The sequence below is a fragment of the Sorex araneus genome, chromosome 3 (assembly GCF_027595985.1).
Source record: "Sorex araneus isolate mSorAra2 chromosome 3, mSorAra2.pri, whole genome shotgun sequence".
NCBI classification, from domain to species: Eukaryota; Metazoa; Chordata; class Mammalia; order Eulipotyphla; family Soricidae; genus Sorex; species Sorex araneus.
The window spans coordinates 9402112-9422607 of NC_073304.1; the positions used below are offsets into that span (position 1 = coordinate 9402112).

The following is a 20496-nucleotide window of genomic DNA, read 5'->3' on the forward strand; positions in this document are numbered from 1 at the left end:
GGCTGATCCATGTGATGGACGGGACGCAGCTCCCCCTCCCCGCACCTGCCCTTCCCTCCTTCCCCTCCTCCCCCCCTGGCACCCAGAGAAGCAGCAGGGGAGACGGAGCGAGGAGGGGTGGGGCGGTGAGCGGGGCAGAAGGGCTGGACCCCAAGGCTTCCTGCCGGGCATGGCCGCTGACCACTCCAAATGCCACCTGGTGCTGGCCCGTGGCTCCCTTCCCACCCCCCCTGCCCCACACAGCGGGGGGCGCAGGGTTCCCTGGGCCACATCCGGGAAACACAAAGGGACTCTCCCACAGGAAGCCCGGCCTGTTCCTGCAGGACAGGGCAGCCCCCGCGCCAAACCCTGGGCTGGGGGGAGGCAGGGGGCTGTCCCCAGCTCTGGCTGGAGGGGGAAGGTGGCCCCTGCGGCCTCCAGGACAGTGCTCAGCCCCCCGCCCCCGGAGTCCTCTAGACAGCAGTGGCCCAGCCCTCGCCCTGGGGTCCACTGCGGGACAGCGGTCGCGCCACGGAGGACACAGTGGGTGCCCTCTGGGACCCCAGCTTCAGGGACTCCGCACGGAGCCACCGCCAGCACCTCCTGCCGGGAGTTGGGGGCAGCCGTGGGGTCCCCCCTCATGCGGTGGGGTCCTGCCAGGCCCTTCCCCACCCTGGGGCAGGAGGACAGGACATGCCCAGGGGCACTACCCCCCAGATCCACCACCCACTGGACTACGGCCACGCCCCACCCTGGCTGGCGTCTGACCCCCAGGCCCCAAGGACCCCGACCTCCGTTGGGGACGCAGCCAAGTGTCCATCCAGCCTGCCATGGACACGGGGAGGAGCTGGGCCGGAGGGTGGTGCTAGGGGCTGGGGGTGGCCCAGGGGAGACTCTGGGTGAGGGGAGGTGGGGCCGGCTCTCGGGGTGCACACGCCGTCCTCCCAGATCCCCCGCTCTGCTCTCCCGGGGGCGGGTCCACGCCCAGGAAGACCAACCCTCTGGGGTCCCAGGGCCCCCTCCCCAGGGTGGGCAGGTGCCCAGACCACAGTTCCCGAGACCGCCTCAGCGGGCTCTGGAATGAGCCAGGACACCCGCTAAGACAGTGCTCCCGGCGGGGGCTGCTCCCCAGGCCGCGGGCGGGGCGGCAGGAGGGACACGGGCTCTCAGAGCTGTGCTCTCCCGATCAGCACCAGCCCCTGCCTGACCTTGAAGACCCGGCTGTGCTGACCGAGGTCGGTGCTGCCCTTCCCACCCTGGCATCTCTCCTGGACTCAGACCCGCTCGGACATGGGGGTAGAGACAGCGGCAGGCAGGCAGCGCCGGGTAGGGCTGCTGGGCCCCTGAGCTCAGCCACGGGCACAGACTGGACCCCCCACAGCTGTGACCAGCAGCTAAGAAGGCTGCCCTCACAGTGCCTGCGGTTCGGAGATGCCCCAGTTCAGACAAACAACAGGAAGGCCAGGGAAGGTGCCACCCAGGGGCGGGACATGGAAGCTGAGCCCTTCAGATGACAGAAACTGCACACAGCCAAGCATGTGCAAAGGCCCAGGGGCAGGGGAGCCCTGGTGGACTGGGAGGCTGCTGGCTGCCAGGGTTGGAGCAGAGGCCGGGAGATGGCAAAGGGCAGAGAGGAGGCCAGTGAGGAGCCATCAGCCCAAAGGTACTGGGCCCTAGAGGCCAGAGGCCAGCCAGGCAGATGCACCCAAGCCTGAGCCAATGTGGGGAGCAGAAGGAGGTAGCCTCAAAGGTGAGAGACGGAACTCTCTGGGGTCACTGGTGGTGCTAGATTCCAAGTCCCAGCCCATGGGCTATGCTGGGCCAGAAATCCTGGCAGCATGGAACATCGAGAGTCTGAGCACAGGCAGGAAACAGCAGCGGGGTGTGGCATGTGAGTGTGTGCGTGCATGCGTGTGGGCGTGCATGTGTGTGCGTGTGTGCATGTGAGCGTGTGTGCGGGCATGCATGCATGCATGTGTGTGCGTATGTATGGGCATGTGTGCGTGCGTGCGTGTGTGTATGTAGGAGTGCGTGTATATGTGTGCGTGCGTGCATGCATGTCTGCGCATGCATGTGTGCATGTGTGTGTGCATGTGTGCATTCTGTGTGTGCAGGTGGGTGTGCATGCATGTGGGCACGTGTGCGTGTGAGCTTGTGTGTGTGCGTGCGTGTGTGCATGTCAGGGCCGTTGGTGCAGGCCTGTGTCCGACACCACCCAGGTCGTGCCCCCCCCAGCACCCCCGGGCATGGGCCCCGACTCACCAGGCATGGAGAAGGGTGACAGGAAGGCCACCTCGCCCGGCTCGGGCTCTGCGGGGGGCGGCGGGGCGGGCGGCGCGGGCTCCTGCTCCCGAGGGGCGTCCTCGGCGTTCTCCAGCGGCACGTTCCCATTCTCCATGTTCTCGTGCCTCCCGTTCTGGAGCGGTTTGCTGCCCACGCTGTTGGCCGAGTTGATCAGCCGCTGCCGCTGTGGGCGAGACACACCCCGGGTCTGAGACGGCGTCCCCCGTGCCGAGGCTGCGCGGGCCCGAGGGCTCCTCTCTCAGTGCTCGCCTGACACCTGGGGCTCCTCTCTCAGTGCTCGCCTGACCCCTGGGGCTCCTCTATCAGTGCTCGCCCAACACCCCAGCCACGCCCTGGATGTTGGGGGACACCCCGGCTCCCCCAGCAGACATCCACAACCCATCTCAAGGCTGCCTTGGCACCCTGCGGGGGGCACTGCCCGTTTCCTCTGGGCACCTTGCCCACAAGGCACGCTGGTATCAGGGCGCAGCTCAGGAGCAGGACGACTCCAGCCCAGCCCGCAGCACCCCCCAGCCAGTGCTCAGAGGCCAACAGGGCAGCCGCTGCTCCAATATTCATAATCAGCAGTTCCTCCGGAGCTTGAATTTTACAGAAACGGATTCAACTCTCGTGGATTTTTCTCTGCGAGGCTTATTTTACTCAGCCAGGCAGCTGTGTAATTCACTCATGCGGTAGTTTGTCTTTCTGGGGTGGGTGGGGGAGGGCTGTGTAGTATTCCACAGCGTGGGTATGCAAACGGCATCTTCTGCCGAGAGGCAGCTGGGATGCTGCCCATTCCTGTTAGCAGGAAGCAAGGTGCTATGGGCATTTGTGCACACGCGTTTCTGTGGACAAATACACCAATTTCCCAAGGGTGCGCGTCTAGGTGTACAGGTGCCAGACACGAGGGGGGCTCTGGTGAACCATGGGATACGGGCACCAGACGCAATGGCTCTGCATCCTTCTCAACACTTGACACTGTCACGCTTCGTGTGAGTATCTCGGTCGTATACGGCTGCACCTAAGTGTGGCTCGACTGCGCATCTTCCGTTCGCAGGGGCAGCCGGGTCCTGCCCCCACGGGAGCTGGGCTGTGCCAGACAGCAGGAATGTGCTTGAGACCCACCGGCCTCCTTCCTGCCCCCCTCTCACGATAGCTGAGAAAGCCTGGTCCCCTCCTCCCAGCCAGGAGCTGGTGCTCCTCACCAGAGACGCGGGTGTCTCTGGGCAGGGAGAGGCTGAGGCCGCATTGGGGAAGTCAACAGACTTAGTCCATTCTGAGACTCAGTTTGTCTTTTTCCCAGCTCATCTTTATCTGGGTCTCATGAAAAGTCCTGACTGATCCACCTTAGCTCGGCCTTGTGGTAGAGACCATCACGCGACAGAGAACTTGACCCCTCCCAGCTTCTTCCACGGCAAGGAGAGAATCAGTCGAGGTGCTTGAAGGCAGTGCTCTGTACTGTGCACCCAGCACCTATCTGTGCGCTGATACTCTGTACCCAGCACCTACCTGTACTCTGTGGCCATGTACTCTGCACTTATCCATGCTCTGAGACTCTGCACCCAGCACCTACCTATACTCTGTGACCATGCACCCAGCACCTATCCTTGCTCTGAGACTCTGCACCCAGCACCTATCCTTGCTCTGAGACTCTGCACCCAGCACCTATCCTTGCTCTGAGACTCTGCACCCAGCACCTATCCTTGCTCTGTGACTCTGCACCCAGCACCTATCCTTGCTCTGTGACTCTGCACCCAGCACCTATCCTTGCTCTGAGACTCTGCACCCAGCACCTATCCTTGCTCTGTAACTCTGCACCCAGCACCTATCCTTGCTCTGTGACTCTGCACCCAGCACCTATCCTTGCTCTGTGACCATGTGTCTGTCCTTGTGGTGGCTGGAATTTTCAAACTCTGACACAATTGAACATGGAGTATTTTACTTCTAGGAAGAGGAATGGGACAGTTAATTGCCTAATGTTAGTTTTGGGCATGGGATGATGTCTGGGATGACGGAGAAATTTAGTTTCCACATACATTTATCCCTACCACTTAATTACACCCCAAAGAGGAAAGCGGTCTAAGCCTGGGGCTCCAGCCCTGCCAGAGACCATATTTTGCCGTCAACGCCAGTTAGATGACAGATCGTTCTCCCCGTGAAAACCAGACACTCTACCAGGGTGAGGGTGGAACTGTGAGAAGGGGGCAGGACTCAAAGCACTGTGAGTTGTACTGATGGGAGGGCCGCAACACTAGCCTCAGGGGGTGCCTGGAACCTTTCCCTGGAAAGGATATCCAAGGCTCTCTGGGGTGTGTTCACAACACCAGGGAGGGAAGGTCCCTGTGCTGGGAGAGAAGCACACAGGCTTCCACAGGCAATAGTGAGAAGGTCCAGGGTCAGCCTCGGGCAGGACTGGCCATGCCGGGCAGGACGGCTGGTTCCACGGATGTGTAGAGGCAAGGAGAAAACTAGGGGCGGCCACTGCTGTCGGAAGATCAGGGAACTGCCACAAGGAAGGAGCCGGAACAAGGCAGCCAGCAGGTGCTGGGGGTGACCGAGGGGCTAAAGCAATAGAAAAGAGGGGCAGACGGGCTGGACTAGAGGACCCCAAGAATCAATGCAGCCCTCACTTTTGCAGTCTAGACTCACTCGGGTGGGAGCCCCTGTTCTGCTCGCATGTTAGTTATGTGACTGTGCACGCATTACCTGTGCTATGAGCATGTGCAATCACACAGTGGGCCTGGAGGGTAAGCCCTGGAACAGGTAAGCCCAGGAACAGGTAAGCCCAGGAACAGGTAAGCCCCATCCGGAACAGGTAAGCCCCAGAATAAGTAAGCTCAGGTACAGCTAAGCCCTGGCACAGGTGAGCCTCAGAACAGGTAACCATGCACTTGTGGGCATGTGGCAGGTACCCAGCCACTCACACTGGTTTGACCACTGACCAGCTCACATGGAGCCAAGGAGAGGATTGAGCAGGGGCTCCCGGGAGGGAGGAAGGGCTCCTTGGCACCCTCCTCTCAGCCTGTGAGCCAGGGCAGGCGGAGCCTGGCGTGAGGGAGCGTGTAAGCCCCCTTTCATGCCCCCTCACACCTACACCTAGCACAGTCTCCACCTCCCCGCTCCTGTCTGGTGGGAAGCAGGAGGCATCAGTCCCCCCCCCCCCCCACACACACACAGGTGTCACTTAGGGACCAACTTCAGCTTTGGCAAATGTCGCTGGGACGAAAGAGGCTGCGGTGGAGGATGCAGAGAGCTTAAAGGGCCACAGCTTGGAGTGTGGGGACCGCAGGTTTGATCCCCCATACTCTACGCTTCCATGAGCACCACTGGGGGTAAGCCCTGAGTCCCTCTAGGCGAGGTCCCCCTACCACTTGCCCTGTGGGCATGGCGATCCTGCCCATGAAAGATGCCCAGAATGCAATGAAACTTCACCAAAGTACGTTTTCACTTTTTCCTTCTTCGGTTTGGGGGCCCATAACTGACGGTGCTCAAGACTTACTTCTGGCTCTGTATGCAGGGATCACCCCTCATAGCACCTGGGAGGACTACTTGGGGTGCCAAGGATAGAACCGAGGTCAGCCACATGCAAGTCAGAGCCCTACCCACTGTGCAATCTCTCTGGCCCCTCATCGGATGACATTTTGTCATCTCAAATGGTTCAAAGTGATCCCAAGTTTGCGATGTTTACCTGCTTAATAAACTTTCCACAGAGAGGGCTCATTATGTGTGCAATCAAAGCAGAAGGGTTCCAAATCCAGAACCTTCTGGAGCAGGGCCACCTGACTTCTGCAAACAACGGCAGGTTCCCCAGAAAGATCCCTGCACTCAGCAGAGGGCGCTATGCCCGCGAGCATGCACACACCCATGTGCGTGCACACAAAAGCAGAAGACTGGAGGGGGCGGGCGAAGATGTGGGGGCGCGGCTTGGGCGGGGAGAAGGAAATGGGGCGTGGCTTGGGGGCGGAGAGATGGGATGGGGCGTGGCTTAGGACAGGAAGATGGACCAAGGCATGCTTGGGTCCAGGTGACTGAATAGGGGTTGGCTTGGGCGGGGCGAAGGGAAATGAGGGCGTGGCTTGGGGCGGGGAGATGGGATACACGTGGCAGCAGTGAGGGCGGTGGCTCATCCATTGTGGGGTGCTGTCAGCCAACCACTAGGTGACCTGGGACTCAACTCAGGTGTTCGACCTGGCACAGACCCTCCTTGATAGGGTCCTGCTCTGCCAGCTGCTCACCAACCTCCGGGCACACTCCATCAATCTCAAGGAGATCAACCTGAGGCCACAGATGTCCCAGGTGCTGCCCAGAGACGCAGGCAGGTGCGTGTTTGTCAGTATGCAGATCTTTACAACATGCCAGTCGACCAAAAGCTTACATTCAATAGACTGGGAACACCTGTAAAGGCGATTAGAGGCTGCCCAGAAAGCCTCCATCCCTCTCGGAGAGCCCAGCAAGCTACTGAGAGAATCCCGCCCGCCCGCATGGCAGAGTCTGGCAAGGTACCCGTGACATACTCGATATGCCAAAAACAGTAACAACGACGTCCTCACTCCCCTGATCCTGAAAGAGCCCCCAATATGCCATGGGGCCACACTAGCACGCGGCAGGGATGAATGGAGACGTTACTGGCGCCCGCTCGAGCATATCGATGAGCAACGGGATGGCAGCAAAACAAAGTGATACAAAGAAGAGAGTGGGCACAAAACTGGAGCTGAGATGGAGACCCAGAGGGAAAAGTCCCGAGTTGGTGCCCTGCCCCCCTCTCTGCCCTGGGTGCCAGCCGGGCAGAGCATCACCCCGCCCCCCACCCTGGCTCTTGGGGCCCTTTGTGCCGCGCACCTCGTTGATGATCATCCTGCTGGCCATGCGCAGCCGGGTCCTGGGCCCGAACTTGTTGGTGATCATGATGCGCAGGCCGGCCTCGGGGAAGCCCAGCTTGGGCGGGCTGGAGCTCATCACCTCGTCCACCATCACCACCGGGGTCTTGCTGTTCTGCGGCTCCTCCTTCACCGTGTCCAGCACCACCCCCCGCTGGGCATGGGGTCCTGGCGATGGGGACAGCAGCCGAGGGGGGGGGCAAGTCAGCGCCAACTGGCGTCCCCTCGCTTTGCAGACTCGCCCCCACAGCCCGGCCGGGACCCTGCCGCGTGTGGAGACAAGCCTGCTGGCTTGGGGCATCACCGGGACCCCCAGGGACTCCCCCAGAGTCACTCGGGAGCAGAAACTCCCCACCCCCAAGCCCTTCCACCAGATGGGGGTCCCCCTCTTCTGGGGCTTGGCTAACTCCAGCCTCACCAGCAGGCCCCATGCCCCATCGCACAGACAGGGGGGCTCTCCCTGCTGCCCAGAGCAGGACCTCCCAGTCCCCGTATTCACAAAGGTCACACTGACACGTTACCAACCGGCTGGGAGCCCAGGAGGGAAAATGCTGGGAAGCACCAGAATGCACTAGCTCTCGAGCCCCCATGAGGGGGACCATCTCTACCCTACGGGGCACATGCGTCTAGCTGTTCTCTGCAGAGCAGCTGGGGGACAAAGAAAGAGCTCCCAGCCCCCAAAAGAGGCTGTAAGACCCTACAGAGGGTCTTACATCTTGCATCTTCCCTATGATAAGCACTGTAGTCAGAGGAGAGCACTGTACTCACTCTGGCCTCCAGGGGGCGTAGCACCCTCCCTCCAAGTCCCCCAGGCCTGGCTTTTCTGAGTTCGGGGCTGGCACATTTTTCTCAGCACCCCCAGGAGGGTCTAAGAATGGAATTCCGGTCTTCCCCTCCTGGGGGGCTGCTAGAGTAGTCAGACCCACCCCCCTGCACTGCATCTCAGTTCTGGGGTGCCCCTTATGCAAAGGCGCAGTAGCCCACACACCGCTGCACCCCCCCACCCGCACGCCCTCACCCCCAGGAAGCAAGGCTCAGCAGACAGGAGACGTGGGGGTTAGACACAAGCTGGGGGCACGGGGAGGGGGCATGCACTGGTCAGAGATGGCCACCAACCTCCCGCGAGGCGTGGAGGGGACGCGCGTGGCTCCATCGGGGGTGCGTGTTACGGCCGGGGCACAAGCGAGTTACTTACAATTCGGAAGAGCAGAAGTTAAGAGGCAGAGGCCGCGGGCGGGCTGCCAGATTGGGTTAGCGTGCGGTGGAGGCCGGGGTCTGGGGCGCCATCCTCGAGGGGGGCGCCGAGTTATTGGAGGGTGTTAGTAGCGGGGATTCTGCTCGGGGAACCCCAAGGCCGGGGGGCCTTGGGAGTGGCCACCGCTCTCAGGGGGCTGGGTTCCCCGGCTCAGTCCCTCATGGGGGGAGGGGGCGGGAGGCCTTGTTCCCTAAAGCAAGCACACAGGGCTCCCCTACGCTTGCAGCCCCGTGCGGGGTCCTACCATGGGAGAGGGGGACACCCGGGGGTAGCAGTTCCTAAGGCAGGGGCAATGGGTCACCAGCCCAGAGGCCCAAGAGGCCGCCCCGTGGGGGTCCAGGGCAGCTCCCAGCAGGGAAACTCAAGGACGACTCAGAGCTGGGTTCTGCTACCCCCTCGTGGGGCCCGGGGCAGCCTGGAAAAGGGCCTTGGGGGTCAAGGAGGCCTTGGGGACTGGGTGCCCACCCGCCAGCAGAGAGAGGCGGGACCCCAAGTCCATCTCCAGCCTTGCTCCGGGTCTCAGCTTGGCACCCTGAGCTCTTGAATAGGACGGAAACGGAGGTGGAACATGTGCTGAGAGTTACAGGGGTGGGGTGGGGACCCCTGCTAGGGAACCCAGAACCAAGCTGGGGGACGCTCTCCCGCCCCCCCCCCCCCCGCCAATGAGGCTGAGCCCACCGGGGTTATGGCCCTGAGCACGGCAGGAGGGAACGGGCTGTGTCTCGGGGGCTGGGCTGGGGCAGCGTGTCCGTCTCACGGGGCGCCTGAGCCTGCCCCTCGGGTGCTGTGGTGGACACGGCGGGGAGCGGAGAGCACCCCACGGGGAGGGCGGCTGCACCCCACCCTGGCCGCAGGGAGGCCTGCTCCCGCCTGTCCCTGCCTCCTCTCCGTGTCCTCTCAGCCAGAGCTGACACGGGGCGCTCCCGGGCCCTGGCTGCACAGCAGGTGGCGGGCAGAGACCCAGGGCCGGGGCGGGAGGGGCTGAGAAACAGGGTCTGGAGGAACCCACCCCCTGGGGGGCTGCTGGGGCCCCGAGCGTGGGTGGCACCGAGCAGGCGGGCACTGCCCAAGGCCCGGGATTCCCTGCCCACATTCTCCCTGCCAGCCTGTGGGTCTGGAGGGGCCCGGGACACAGACTCCCCCCTCCTCTGAGACTCGGTGGCCCTGAGAGAGGGAGTGTGAAGCCCCCTGTGTCTGGAGTCAGAGCCCATGGCCGGGGGTCCCACAGACGAGCACGCCCCGACCCGCGTCCGAACAGCCAGAGTCTTTCTGAGCTGGACCTGGGTGGCCCGAGAGACGGGCAGAGCAGGCCCGGCTGAGTTGCGGGGTCAGGAAAGGTCCCGCCCTGGTGGAGATCAGGAAGGGGACCAAGGAGAGTGAGCTCCCTGGGGTCCCTCTGAGACCCCTGGTTCCACCAGCCATCACGCAGGCTTGCTCAGAGCCGCAGGGGCGGGGAGGGGAGAGAGCCCCACGGGACCAGCTGCTCTCTGAGCCCCTCCCTGCCAGCACCATGATCACCCGGAGACCGGCCGGGTTACGGGCCAGGGAGGTGGGCTCAGGGAAGTGGACACAGTGGGCGGCGCCTGGATTGGGGGCCCAAGGCCCCGCCACTGCGGGATCCAAACTCCGTTCCGTGCGCCACAGGGCTGGATCTCTCCATGGCTGCCTTCCCTGGGGTCCTCGGGGTCATGACCCTCACAACTGTGTCCCTACCGGAGACGCAGCAGGGGGGGCTCTCCCCGCCACGGCCTCGGCGCCCTGGCCCCGGCCTCATACCTGGGGGTGGGGGGCATAGGGAGGCCCCCGGGAGGGACCCCCGGGGCTCCTTCCGCCTGACCGATCTGGCGTCATCACCAGAGAAGACTCACTTCCTGCCGAGTCTTGCTCGGGCAGGAAGGTCCTTTCGAGGGGCGGCCTGGGGGTGGGTGGGTGTGTGTGCGGGAAGGGGCCGCTCCTGTCTGCTCAGCCTTACCTGGCCCCAGCAATGGCACCGAGGGGTCGTCCAGGCAACAGGGCTCATTACCGTCCTCCAGCTCGCTGCTGACCGTGTTGCCGTTGGCCACGGTCTTCTGCTTGATGGTGAAGAAGGCCTGCATCTTCACGTTGTACCTGGCGGGCGGGGGCACGGCTGTGGGGGAGGCCCGGGAGGGGTGTCCGTGGGGCGGGGGCGGGGGTCCAGGCAGGGCTTCCCTGCGCCTACTGGGCTCCAGGCTCTGAAGAGGCTCAAGTCTGGGGCCCCCATCACCATCGTCCCACCCACGGCTGGGGGCAGGCCCCCCACCTCCCCACCTCACTCCCATCCCCGTGTCCCACCCATAGCTGGGGGCAGGCCCCCCACCTCCCTACCTCACTCCCATCCCCGTGTCCCACCCATAGCCCCAGTCAGGGCCCCCAGGCCTGTCTCCACCCCACCCCCCACGCCCACCAAGGAGTGACTGCCTGGGCCCCAGCCCCCAACAGCTGCCGCAGGACCCCAGCACTCAGACCCCCGGACCCCGAACGCTCGAGGGAGCCCCTGTGGGGCTTTCTCGGGGTGCCGGGCAGCGGTGATGGGGGGGCTGTGCATGGACGAATCTCTCGTAACTCCCCTTGTTCTTTGTCTTTTCCTTGGGGTCACACCCAGAGGTGCTCAGAGCTCTGTGCTCAGGGGTCACTCCTGGTGGGGCTCAGGTACCCTAGGGGGTGGCCGGGGGCCAAGCCCAGGCTGGCTGCGTGCAGGGCAAACACCCTCCCCGCCGTGCCATGGCTCCAGCACACCCCCCTCACTTGGCTCCCTTTCGGTTACAGTGCTCGGGAGCCCAGGGGAGCAGAACACGCAGCCTCACGGCCGGGCCGGCCCCTACTGCTGACCCCTCCCCGGCCACTGCTTCCTGTTGGGAACGCAGGATTCTGGGACCTTCCTGGCCCCCGTGGGGCTGTGCCACTGCCATGGGCATCAACGGCCACACTGCCCCGGCCCCCCGCAGAGTCCCTCCCTGGCGACCCTGGGAATCACCCACCCGCCCTCTTGGCCTCCATCACTGTCCCCAGAGCCCGTGTGTTACTGAGTGCCCCCGTGGTTCGGCTGACATTTGGGCACATTCACTCAGCCTGTTCTTGAGTCCATCCACACTCAATGCGGGTGGAATGGTGGAATGTGCCAGAATGTGCTGGAACGTTCTGGAACACTGATTGTTCCATAGGGTTCCCCAGGCACCACCCCCCAGCCCTGAGCCCGGCCTGCATTTCCCCGAAAAGGATCCCTGTAGCTGTACAGACGGTGAGAAAGGGGCCACCTCGGGGCCCTGAGCTTCAGCAGGAAGTGGGGGGGCCGTCTCGTCTTTCACCTGCCACCCACCCACCCACAGGAGGCCCCCCGGCCCGGGTGTGGATCGCACCCCAGAACTGCGTCTGCTCGGACCCCCCACTCGGATGGCCCAGAGGGAGGGGGCGGCTGGATGGGGGGCGGGGAGCAGGGCACTTACTTCATGATGAGGATGTAGAACACGTACAGCACGATGAGCACCAGGCCTTCCCACCTCAAAGAGACACAGGACACAGCCGTCAGAGCGTGGGGCGGGCCGGCCCTCCCTCCCGGGCCCTGCCGTCTCTTGGGGGCCCAGAGGCTGAGGGGGGCACCCTTGGTGCCCTGGGACAACAGGGGTCAGAGCCTCCTCTTGGCGCAGGAGCCAGGCAGAGAAGGGGCCTTGAGCAATGCAGACGGGCCCTGGGCCCACCGGGTCACCTGAGGTCCTGACTCAGGGGCCTGTGGTTCTGTGGGTACCTGCAGGTGGGTGTCTGGGAGCTACAGAACCGAGGGGCAGGGCGGGGATCTTTCTGGGAGGGGGCACCCAGCACCATGCAGCCGAGGAGGCGCCTGCCTGGGACGTCAGTATTTGGGGTGTTTCCCGGGCGAGACCAGGGGCAGGGGCAGGGGCAGCAGCGCAGAGGGGAGGGCGCTTGCCGCGCACGCAGCCACCCCGGGTGAGGTCCCCGGCATGCCCTCTGGTCCCCAGAGCAAGGCCGGGAGCCATTCCTGAGTGCAGAGTAGCCCCTGAGCGTTGCTGGGTGTGACCCCAAACCAAAACCCAGGAAACACAGCCGGGGCCAGCGGGTCCACAGAGGGACCCTGGGTGGGGAGACCCCCGAACCCCCAACTCCGTGTGCAGCTGAAAGCCAGACCCTGGAGTGGGGTGCCCCGAGGCACACAGGGTGAGGAGGGAGGAGTGGTTCTCTCAGGGGTCTCTTCCCGCCCAGGGGCCGCCCTAGAGATGCTCAGAAACCACCAAGGCCCCACCCTGTGGGGTACCGGGGGCCACGCTGTCCCGGGGCCTGGCTCAGGGGCCGCAGGACGCTTGGCTCCAGCCCTTGGCACCACCTCCTCGGGCTGTACTTCCTGGCTCTTGAAAATCCTACCTCCGTGTCATTGGGGGCTCGGGGGGTCCCTAGGTTTCACTGGAGATTATCTGACATATTTCGCTTCTGGCCATGAGAGTTTGGAAGCAGCTGGAGTTGGCTTCTGTGCCGGGGGAGGGCAGGATCTTTGCCCTGGCCTGGCTGTAGCTGAGACGCCTCCCGAGGTCAGCCCGGGACACCTGTCACCTCCCTCAGCCTCCACAGCAGCCCCCGACCCGGTTCTGGGTACCGCACCCCTCCCCAGCCTGGGCTTCTGCCCAGGCCACTCTCTACACCCCTTGCTAGCTGGGCTCTGCGATGCCATCGGGCAGGGGAGGGACAGGGAAGGGACCACCCTCGTCACGCTGCAGGGACAGAGGCAGGTGTGAGCTTAGCTAAGGACGAGCTCCCTTCTGTGCCTCCTCAGGGTCCAGTGCTCCCGGCCGGGAAAGACGCTCGCAAGTCCGCGATCCCAGCTGGGCTGGGCACCGGCAGTAAGAAACAAACTTTTCAGACTTACCACACAATTTCTTCGTCGTATATAAACTGCAAAGCAAAAGAAACACAGGGAGGGGGACGCATTTACTGCGAGGAAAGAGCAAAATCTCTCCAAGCGCGGCACGACGCGTGCGTGTAGAGGCCACGCCCCTCGCTGCCGCCCGCACGGAGACCTGGGCCAGCGGGAGCAGGACAGGCAGCCGCCTAGTGTGGACCCCCCAGAGAGATGGCCCTGCCACTGAGCTTCCCAGGGGCTGCTGGGGTCCACACAGTGAGTTGCTACCCTTCTCGGGCCTCATGTACATGTGGATTGACTTAAGTATTTTGTACCTATGAAAGTTTCTGCGGGTGTCTTTACGTTCTACTGATGCAATACAGATGTATTACAGATGTATATACCGATGAATATACTGTTATGTATGTGTCCTGTGCACGTACCTATGTAGGTGTACCATATGTATGTGTTCTGTGCACATACCTATGGAACTACCTATAGTATGGGTCGACCTATGCATGTACATTATGTACATAAGTCCATATATATGTATATATCTACCCGAGTGTGTGTGTTGCATGTACGTCTATACACGCACACATAAGCATTACCTGTAAGGTATCAATGAACGTGTTTATGAATCTGTGACATCTTTCCTGATGCCCCTGCCTCTTGCACACAAGACACAGATGAGTGGGGCGTGTGTCAGAGCAGGCCCCTGTGCCCAGTTCGACCTGGCCCAATCTGATCTCAGGGACACCAGGGTCCCTAAGGAGATGCAGGGGCAGGGTGCGGTCTGGCCGGGGATGCGGTGCGCCCCCTGCTGGCAGTCATGGGAGTTGCTTTGGGGACCACAGCCAGGGTGGTCGTAGTTGGGCATCCTAGAGAGAACCCCGGGACTCCAGGCAGAGGGGAGCCCAGTACCATCGCTGGGGGGGGGGGCGCTGGTGGCACTCACCGAGGGACACTGCATTTTTACAAAACCCTTGGAGAGCCAGCAACGTCGGAGGCCCAGACGCTGCGAGCAGCCTGGAGTCCTTCCCCCACGCCAGGGAGTCTGGGCTGAAGGCTCAAGTGCTCAGGGGAGCACTGTGTCCTGGGCACAGCACAGCTTGATGGGGCTTTGGCACTTCGAGGTTCCAGTCAACGGGGGCGAGCCCCAGGCCTGTCTCCACTCTACTGTGACCGGGAGTCGTTTGTCACCCTGGAGAACCCCTCACGGGGGCCGGGGCCTCACAGGCGTCTGTCCGAGCTGGTGCGTGTCGGCCCCACACAGCTCCCGGCGGCGCCAGCAAGGGCTTCACGTGCCCAGACAGACACTCGCAGGGGCAGCCGCGTCCCTTCCACGTGAGTGATCTTACTCACGGATGCCAGCTGGGCCCGGCCCCCTGTGTGCCCGGGGGTCCTGGATCCTGGCCTTCCTGCCCCAGGAGTGGCCCCCGCCCTCAGCCTTGCCCCAGGCAACGTGGGGACGGGCCGACAAGTGAGGAGCCACCCTCTCCCCAGCCCCCGTGCTACGGCCACCAGCGGCGCCGTGCTGCGTGGAATACACTAAGGAAAACCCCGAGCCAGACAACCTGGACCGGCCAGTGGCCACCGCACATATGGGCCTGTGCCCAGCACCCCAGGACGCCTACACACCACTAGAGGACCGGGCCGAGCCGCCCGCTGGGCCTGCAGCAGCGGAGCTGGCGAATGTTGCCGCTGAGCCTAGGGACGTTGGTGGCACTGGGAGAGGAAGCCCACGGGGCCGTGAGTGAGCGCCGTGGCACGTGGGGCCCTGTGTGTGCGCCCGTGTCCTGAGCCCAGCCCCACACACCCATGTTCCCTTCGAGCTGCCCACGCCCTGGCCTGCATCCTGTGCTTTCCCATCTAGGGCTATGTTGAGACCCCAGGGAGGCCGCCCCCCCCCCGCCATCGGGAGCCCCTGGTTCCCTTCCCCCCACCCCGCAGGGGCCCCGAGCCTCGCATCAGGGGCGGGGAGCACTCACGGCGATGAGCACGATGACGGAGAGAGTGTAGTACACGGAGTCCCGGCACACGGCCCACCACGTCAGGCGCACCACCTGCGAGCACGCGTGTCAGGCACGGGGACGGCCAGGCTGCCCGGCGCCCCTCCAGGGACAAAGCACTGCGGCCTCACTGGCAGGAGGCCAGGGGCTCCTGGACACGAGCCCACCTTGGTGACTGCCTCGGTGTCCGGACTCGGCTTGGTGGAGGGGGGCTGGCCAGCACCTCACCTCCCCTGCGCTCCCTGGAGCCGCACCCCTCCCCAGGACGTGAGCCCGCACAGGCCCGCACAGGCCCGCCTCAGCCCCCTGAACCCAAGGCCGACCCTGAAGCTTCCAGAAGCCCAGGTCAGGCTTCCAGCAGGTTCTCCCATCCGCCCAGGACACGGCTGCCAGGGGGCACAGAGAGAGCCCAGGCGCTCTGGCCATGGGGGCCCAGGGCGCATAGCAGGGGCCTGGGAATCCCTCGCACACGAGGAGAGCACCCACCTGGCCCGCGAACAGCCCGCAGACGCCGATGATGCAGAGGATGTTGAAGACGGCTGAGCCCACGATGGTGCCGACCCCCACGTCGCCGTGCGTGATGAACACCCCTGGGGGAGATGCCCTCAGCGCCTGTGCAGGCTCCAGCTCTCGCCCCGCCCCTCTCAGATGGACCCGAAGGGTGCTGGGGGGTCCCAGCCCCTCCCGAGGGGAGCAGGGGTCCTGAGAAATTACACACACACACACGCACATGTGCACACACACCACACCCACATGCATGCATGCACACATGCAAACCACACACATGCACACACACATGCACACGTACACACACGTACACGCACATACCACACACATGCATGTACACACACATGCACTCACACACCACACATAAATGCAAACACTACACACGCACACACCACACATGCATGCACATGCACATACACATGCACACACCACACACATGCATGTGCACACACATGCACACACACACATACACACAGGAAGCGGCCTCGATTTGGGGGACTTTCTCTGTCTCATCGCATGGGGGGGCTCATCACCACACTCTTGAGTTTGGAACATTTCCTTGGGCCTGAAGAAACGGCCCCCCAGGAAACGGCTCATCTGCTTTCCTGCTCCCCAACTCTCCTTTACGGAGAAGAGGGAGGACCCAAGGCCCAGGCTACTCCCAGGACCCTGGGTCTCGGCGGGTGGGGGCTGGGGGAGCCACGGGTGTGGGGCGGGTGTCGGTGTGGATGTGGGTGTTTAGGTGTGGGCGGGGTGTGGTGTGTGGGTGTGGGGTGGGGTGTGGGTGTGGGGCAGGGTGTGGGTGTGGGGGGGTGTGGGTGTGCGAGGGTTGCTGTGGGCTGTGCAGGGCCGTGGGAATCGGCAGTGGGGAGTGCGGGGTTAGGGCCGGGGGGCCTGGGGATGTGGGGGTGACGGGGGGCGGAGAGTACAGGTGGGGAGTGGGGGTCTGCGGTGTGGGGAAATGCCTGGGGGTCGCTTACCGATGATGGAGGCGAACAGCTCGGGGGTGGAGCTGCCCGCGGCCATGAAGGTGGCTCCAGCCACGTCCTCACTCAGGTGAAGTTTCTGGAAGAGACCGTGGGCTGTGAGGGGCAGGCAGGGGCTCGCAGGGCCTGGGGGGCTCACACGCGCCCCCACCCCAACACCCGGACGGCCCCGGCCTCAGGTTTGGGTCCCCAGAGCTGAGGGCCCGGCAGGACAGCAGAGCTCGGCGGCCCTGCTATGTTGGGGTGCTCACGGCCGAGTCCCCCAGCCTCCCCGGGTGCTGGCCTGGCGCTGGGACTGGCGGCCACGGGGCCCTCCCCCCTCCCCATCCAATCAAGAAGGTGGTTCCGGGGCTTGGGGGCTTGGAGAAACCGTGGCGATGGGGGTCCCTTGGAACCCGCCTGGCCGGGCTGCCTCTGCCCCCTGACCCCGGGAGGTACAAGGGGGAGCGGGCGGGGGCTGGGGTGCAAGCCCACCAGATGCTGCTCCCCAGTCCCACCCCGGCACCCCGAGGCCCCGAGCCACATCGGGGGTGGCCCTTGAACACGGCCAGTGGAGCCCGAGTGTCCCCGGCACGGCTGGGCCAGGCCCCGGTGCAGGGCCGGGCTGGGCCCTGAGCACCCCCTGCCCCCAGACCCAGCCGGACTCTGGGGTCACTGCAGAGGGCGCCCCTGAGTGTGTGTCCACCCACTGGCTGGCCAGACGGACCCTGAGGGTGGGGGCTGGGCCTGATCCTTCTGCCGAGTCCCGGGAGGCCCCTCAGTCCAAGTCACGGATGAAAGCCAGGGTCCTGGGGCCACCACGAGTGCCCCCCGTTGGGTCCTGCTGTTCACAGGGGACCCCACGCGGCCCTGCATACCTCACAGATCTTCTCAAGAGACGGAACGAAGAAGTCGTCACACACGATGGCCAGGGCGTAGAACATGTACAGAGCCTGCAGGGAGGGGGCGGAGCGTCCGCCAGGGGTCAGCCAGCCGGCCACGAGGCACGCACCCCCCACCCCTGCCTGCAGGGGCAGAGCTCAGCACAAAACGCACGCAGGCCCTCGGACACGCATGCCCTCCAGGACTTCAGGGAAACTGAGGCTGGGACTAGTGGCCGGTGCAGAAGGAGCCCTGTCCACGTTCCACGCAGCCACTCACCCCACACGGCCAGCAGGCACCGCCCTTGGCACCCCCACGCCCAGGGCTGGTCCCGGGTTCGAATGCCAGGCCGCCTTGGGTCAGTCACATTGCTGGGTCTCAGCCTGGCCATCGTTTCAGTGACAGAGTTAGAGGAGTGTAGATGTCTGAAACAGTTTGTAGACCACCCTGCCTCGCCCTGTCCACCCACCACGACCAGGGGCCATTGTAACGATTTGGTCTGTTTTGTGGCACCAAGAATGGAAATCAGGGCCTCCTGCCTGCACAGCAAGTGCCCTACTGCTGGGCCACACTGCCCGCCCCTCCAGGTACTAGTCTGGCCATCTGAGATGATGGCTGAGGACACCCCAAAATGCCTCTTCTAAGTCACCCGAGAGGGGAACAAACAGACAAAACCTCCGTCACTGCCTGGGAAGCAGCACATGCAAAGATCCTGGGGCCAGAGTGTATCTATGGCAGGTGAGGGACAGCTGGGACACCCGGGGCTGGGAGGAGAGAGCAAGGGTGAGGCAGGGGGAGGGAACAAGAGAGGCTGAAGGGAGAGGCGAGGCCCAGGACCTTGCACAAGGGGGCTGGAGCCTCACACTCGAGTGAGCCGGCCTTGGCAGAGGGACGGACGCCCTAGTGACAGACAGAAGAGCAAGGCTGGAGCCAGCGCCCCGCCAAGGTGCCTCACCACTAACAGTGACCCAAGGCAGCGGAGATGCGGCAGCTGCGGCCACCTGGGGTGGCTGCCCAGTCCAGAGCCTCAGAATCACCTGAGCAAGGAGACCAAGATGGCGCCTCCACGGCCGGCCCTGGGCCCTGCGGCCGCCACAGGATCTGCCTCCTCAGCGTTAAGTTTGTCCCTGAACTGGCCGGTGAACTTCTTTCTTTTTTTTTTTTTGTCCTTTTTGGGTCACACCCGGCGATGCACAGGGGTTACTCCTGGCTCTGCACTCAGGAATTACCCCTGGTGGTGCTCAGGGGACCCTATGGGATGCTGGGAATCGAACCCGGGTCGGCCGCGTGCAAGGCAAACGCCCTCCCCGCTGTGCTATGGCTCCAGCCCCAGGTCACCTGCTCTAAAAGGTGCGAGACCCCTGAGACACAGAGGCTCGGGCAACATAGATCTGTCTCTGAGGTGCCAGGACCTTCTCTGAGGGGGTCAGCTAGCAGAATACGGGGACTAGTTAGCAGACCAAGAGGACTAGTTAGCAGAATCAGGGGACTAGATAAGTAGGAGGTGGGCGCCGGTTAGCAGAGAGGACTAGTTAGCAGAATACAGGGACAGGTTAGCGAAGCGAGGGGACTAGTGAGCAGCACAGGAGGAGTCGTTAGCAAGTGGACGGGCGTGGTCGACAGAAGGGGGCACCAGTCACCAGAGCGGACTAGTTAGCAGAACGGGAGCTCGAGATAGCAAGCTGGGCAGACTAGTCAGCAGAACGAGAGGACGAGCTGGCAGAATGAAGGGGTCCGTGAGCTCACGCAGGGGGCTGGCTGGCAGAAGGAGGGGGCGCGGTGGCCAGGCTCACTTCCCCGAGGGCGAGCGCGGGAGGAGGCCAGTGACGGTATCACCGTGGTGATGCCCCGGTGGGTCGGCGCCCCGGCCCGCTCGCATGAGCAGACCACCCGTCCCTTTCAGGAGAACGGCCCTCGCCTGGAGTCCCGGCCGGCTCGCTCTGGGTGTGGAAGCTGCTCGCCCTGCCTCTGCCCTCTCTCCTGCCAGGCAGAGCTGTCTGGGCCCGGGAATGACGGCCCCTGGCGGCGGGTGAGAGGGAACGTGTGTGTGTGTGTGTGTGTGTGTGTGTGTGTGTATGTGTGTATGTGTGTGTGTGTATGTGTGTATGTGTGTGTATGTGTGTATGTGTGTGTATAAGTGTGTGTATGTGTGTGTATGTGTGTATGTGTGTGTATATGTGTGTATGTGTGTATGTGTGTGTATGTGTGTGTATGTGTATGTGTGTGTGTTTATGTGTGTGTATGTGTGTATGTGTGTGTATATGTGTGTATGTGTGTATATGTGTGTGTATGTGTGTATATGTGTGTATGTGTGTGTATGTGTATGTGTGTGTGTTTATGTGTGTGTATGTGTGTATGTTTGTGTGTGTATGTGTGTATGTGTGTATGTGTGTGTGTATATGTGTGTATGTGTGTATATGTGTGTATGTGTGTGTATGTGTATGTGTGTGTGTGGTGTGTATGTGTGTGTATGTGTGTGTGTATGTGTGTGTGTGTGTGTGTGGTGGGGGGCACGCGTGAGTGGGATCCCAGTGCCAGACACGGGGCCCAGAGAGGGGACCGGTCTGCCTCTGAGGGTCGCGGCTGCTCCGTCACCACTCCCTGGGCCTTGGAAGCAACGTGGACCCCGCGGAAATGATGTTGCTCTGGGCAGCGTCTGTGCTGGGAGGAGCCCTGGTCCCGATCACGGGGTCAGTAGAGCCCGCCACACGCCGTGCAACCCCTTCCCCTCCCCTGTCGTCATCCAGGCCCTTTGAAGTTCATCAGAGGCCGAGGAGTGCGCCCCCGAGCGTGAAGGCCTGGGGACTCTCCGGGGAAGGTGACAGCAGCTGCCTCCGTCACTCGGACCCTCGTCGGGGACAGGAGCAGC

General features: G+C 63.3%; 1 protein-coding gene across 2 annotated transcripts in view; it reads right to left on the reverse strand.

Annotated features, from left to right (window-relative positions):
• Positions 1-20496, reverse strand: part of SLC24A4 (solute carrier family 24 member 4) — a 130131-nt gene that overhangs the window by 24137 nt on the left and 85498 nt on the right. The window contains exons 4-12 of one of the 2 annotated variants that reach the window (XM_055130630.1): positions 17624-17698; positions 16761-16845; positions 15760-15863; positions 15253-15327; positions 13289-13314; positions 11859-11912; positions 10418-10503; positions 7102-7307; positions 2242-2446 (exon numbers count right to left, since the gene is read on the reverse strand). In XM_055130630.1, the coding sequence (XP_054986605.1) occupies positions 2242-2446; positions 7102-7307; positions 10418-10503; positions 11859-11912; positions 13289-13314; positions 15253-15327; positions 15760-15863; positions 16761-16845; positions 17624-17698 (916 nt within the window). Of the gene's footprint in view, positions 1-2241; positions 2447-7101; positions 7308-10366; positions 10504-11858; positions 11913-13288; positions 13315-15252; positions 15328-15759; positions 15864-16760; positions 16846-17623; positions 17699-20496 lie in introns of both variants that reach the window. The other variant, XM_055130629.1, reaches the window with a different exon arrangement.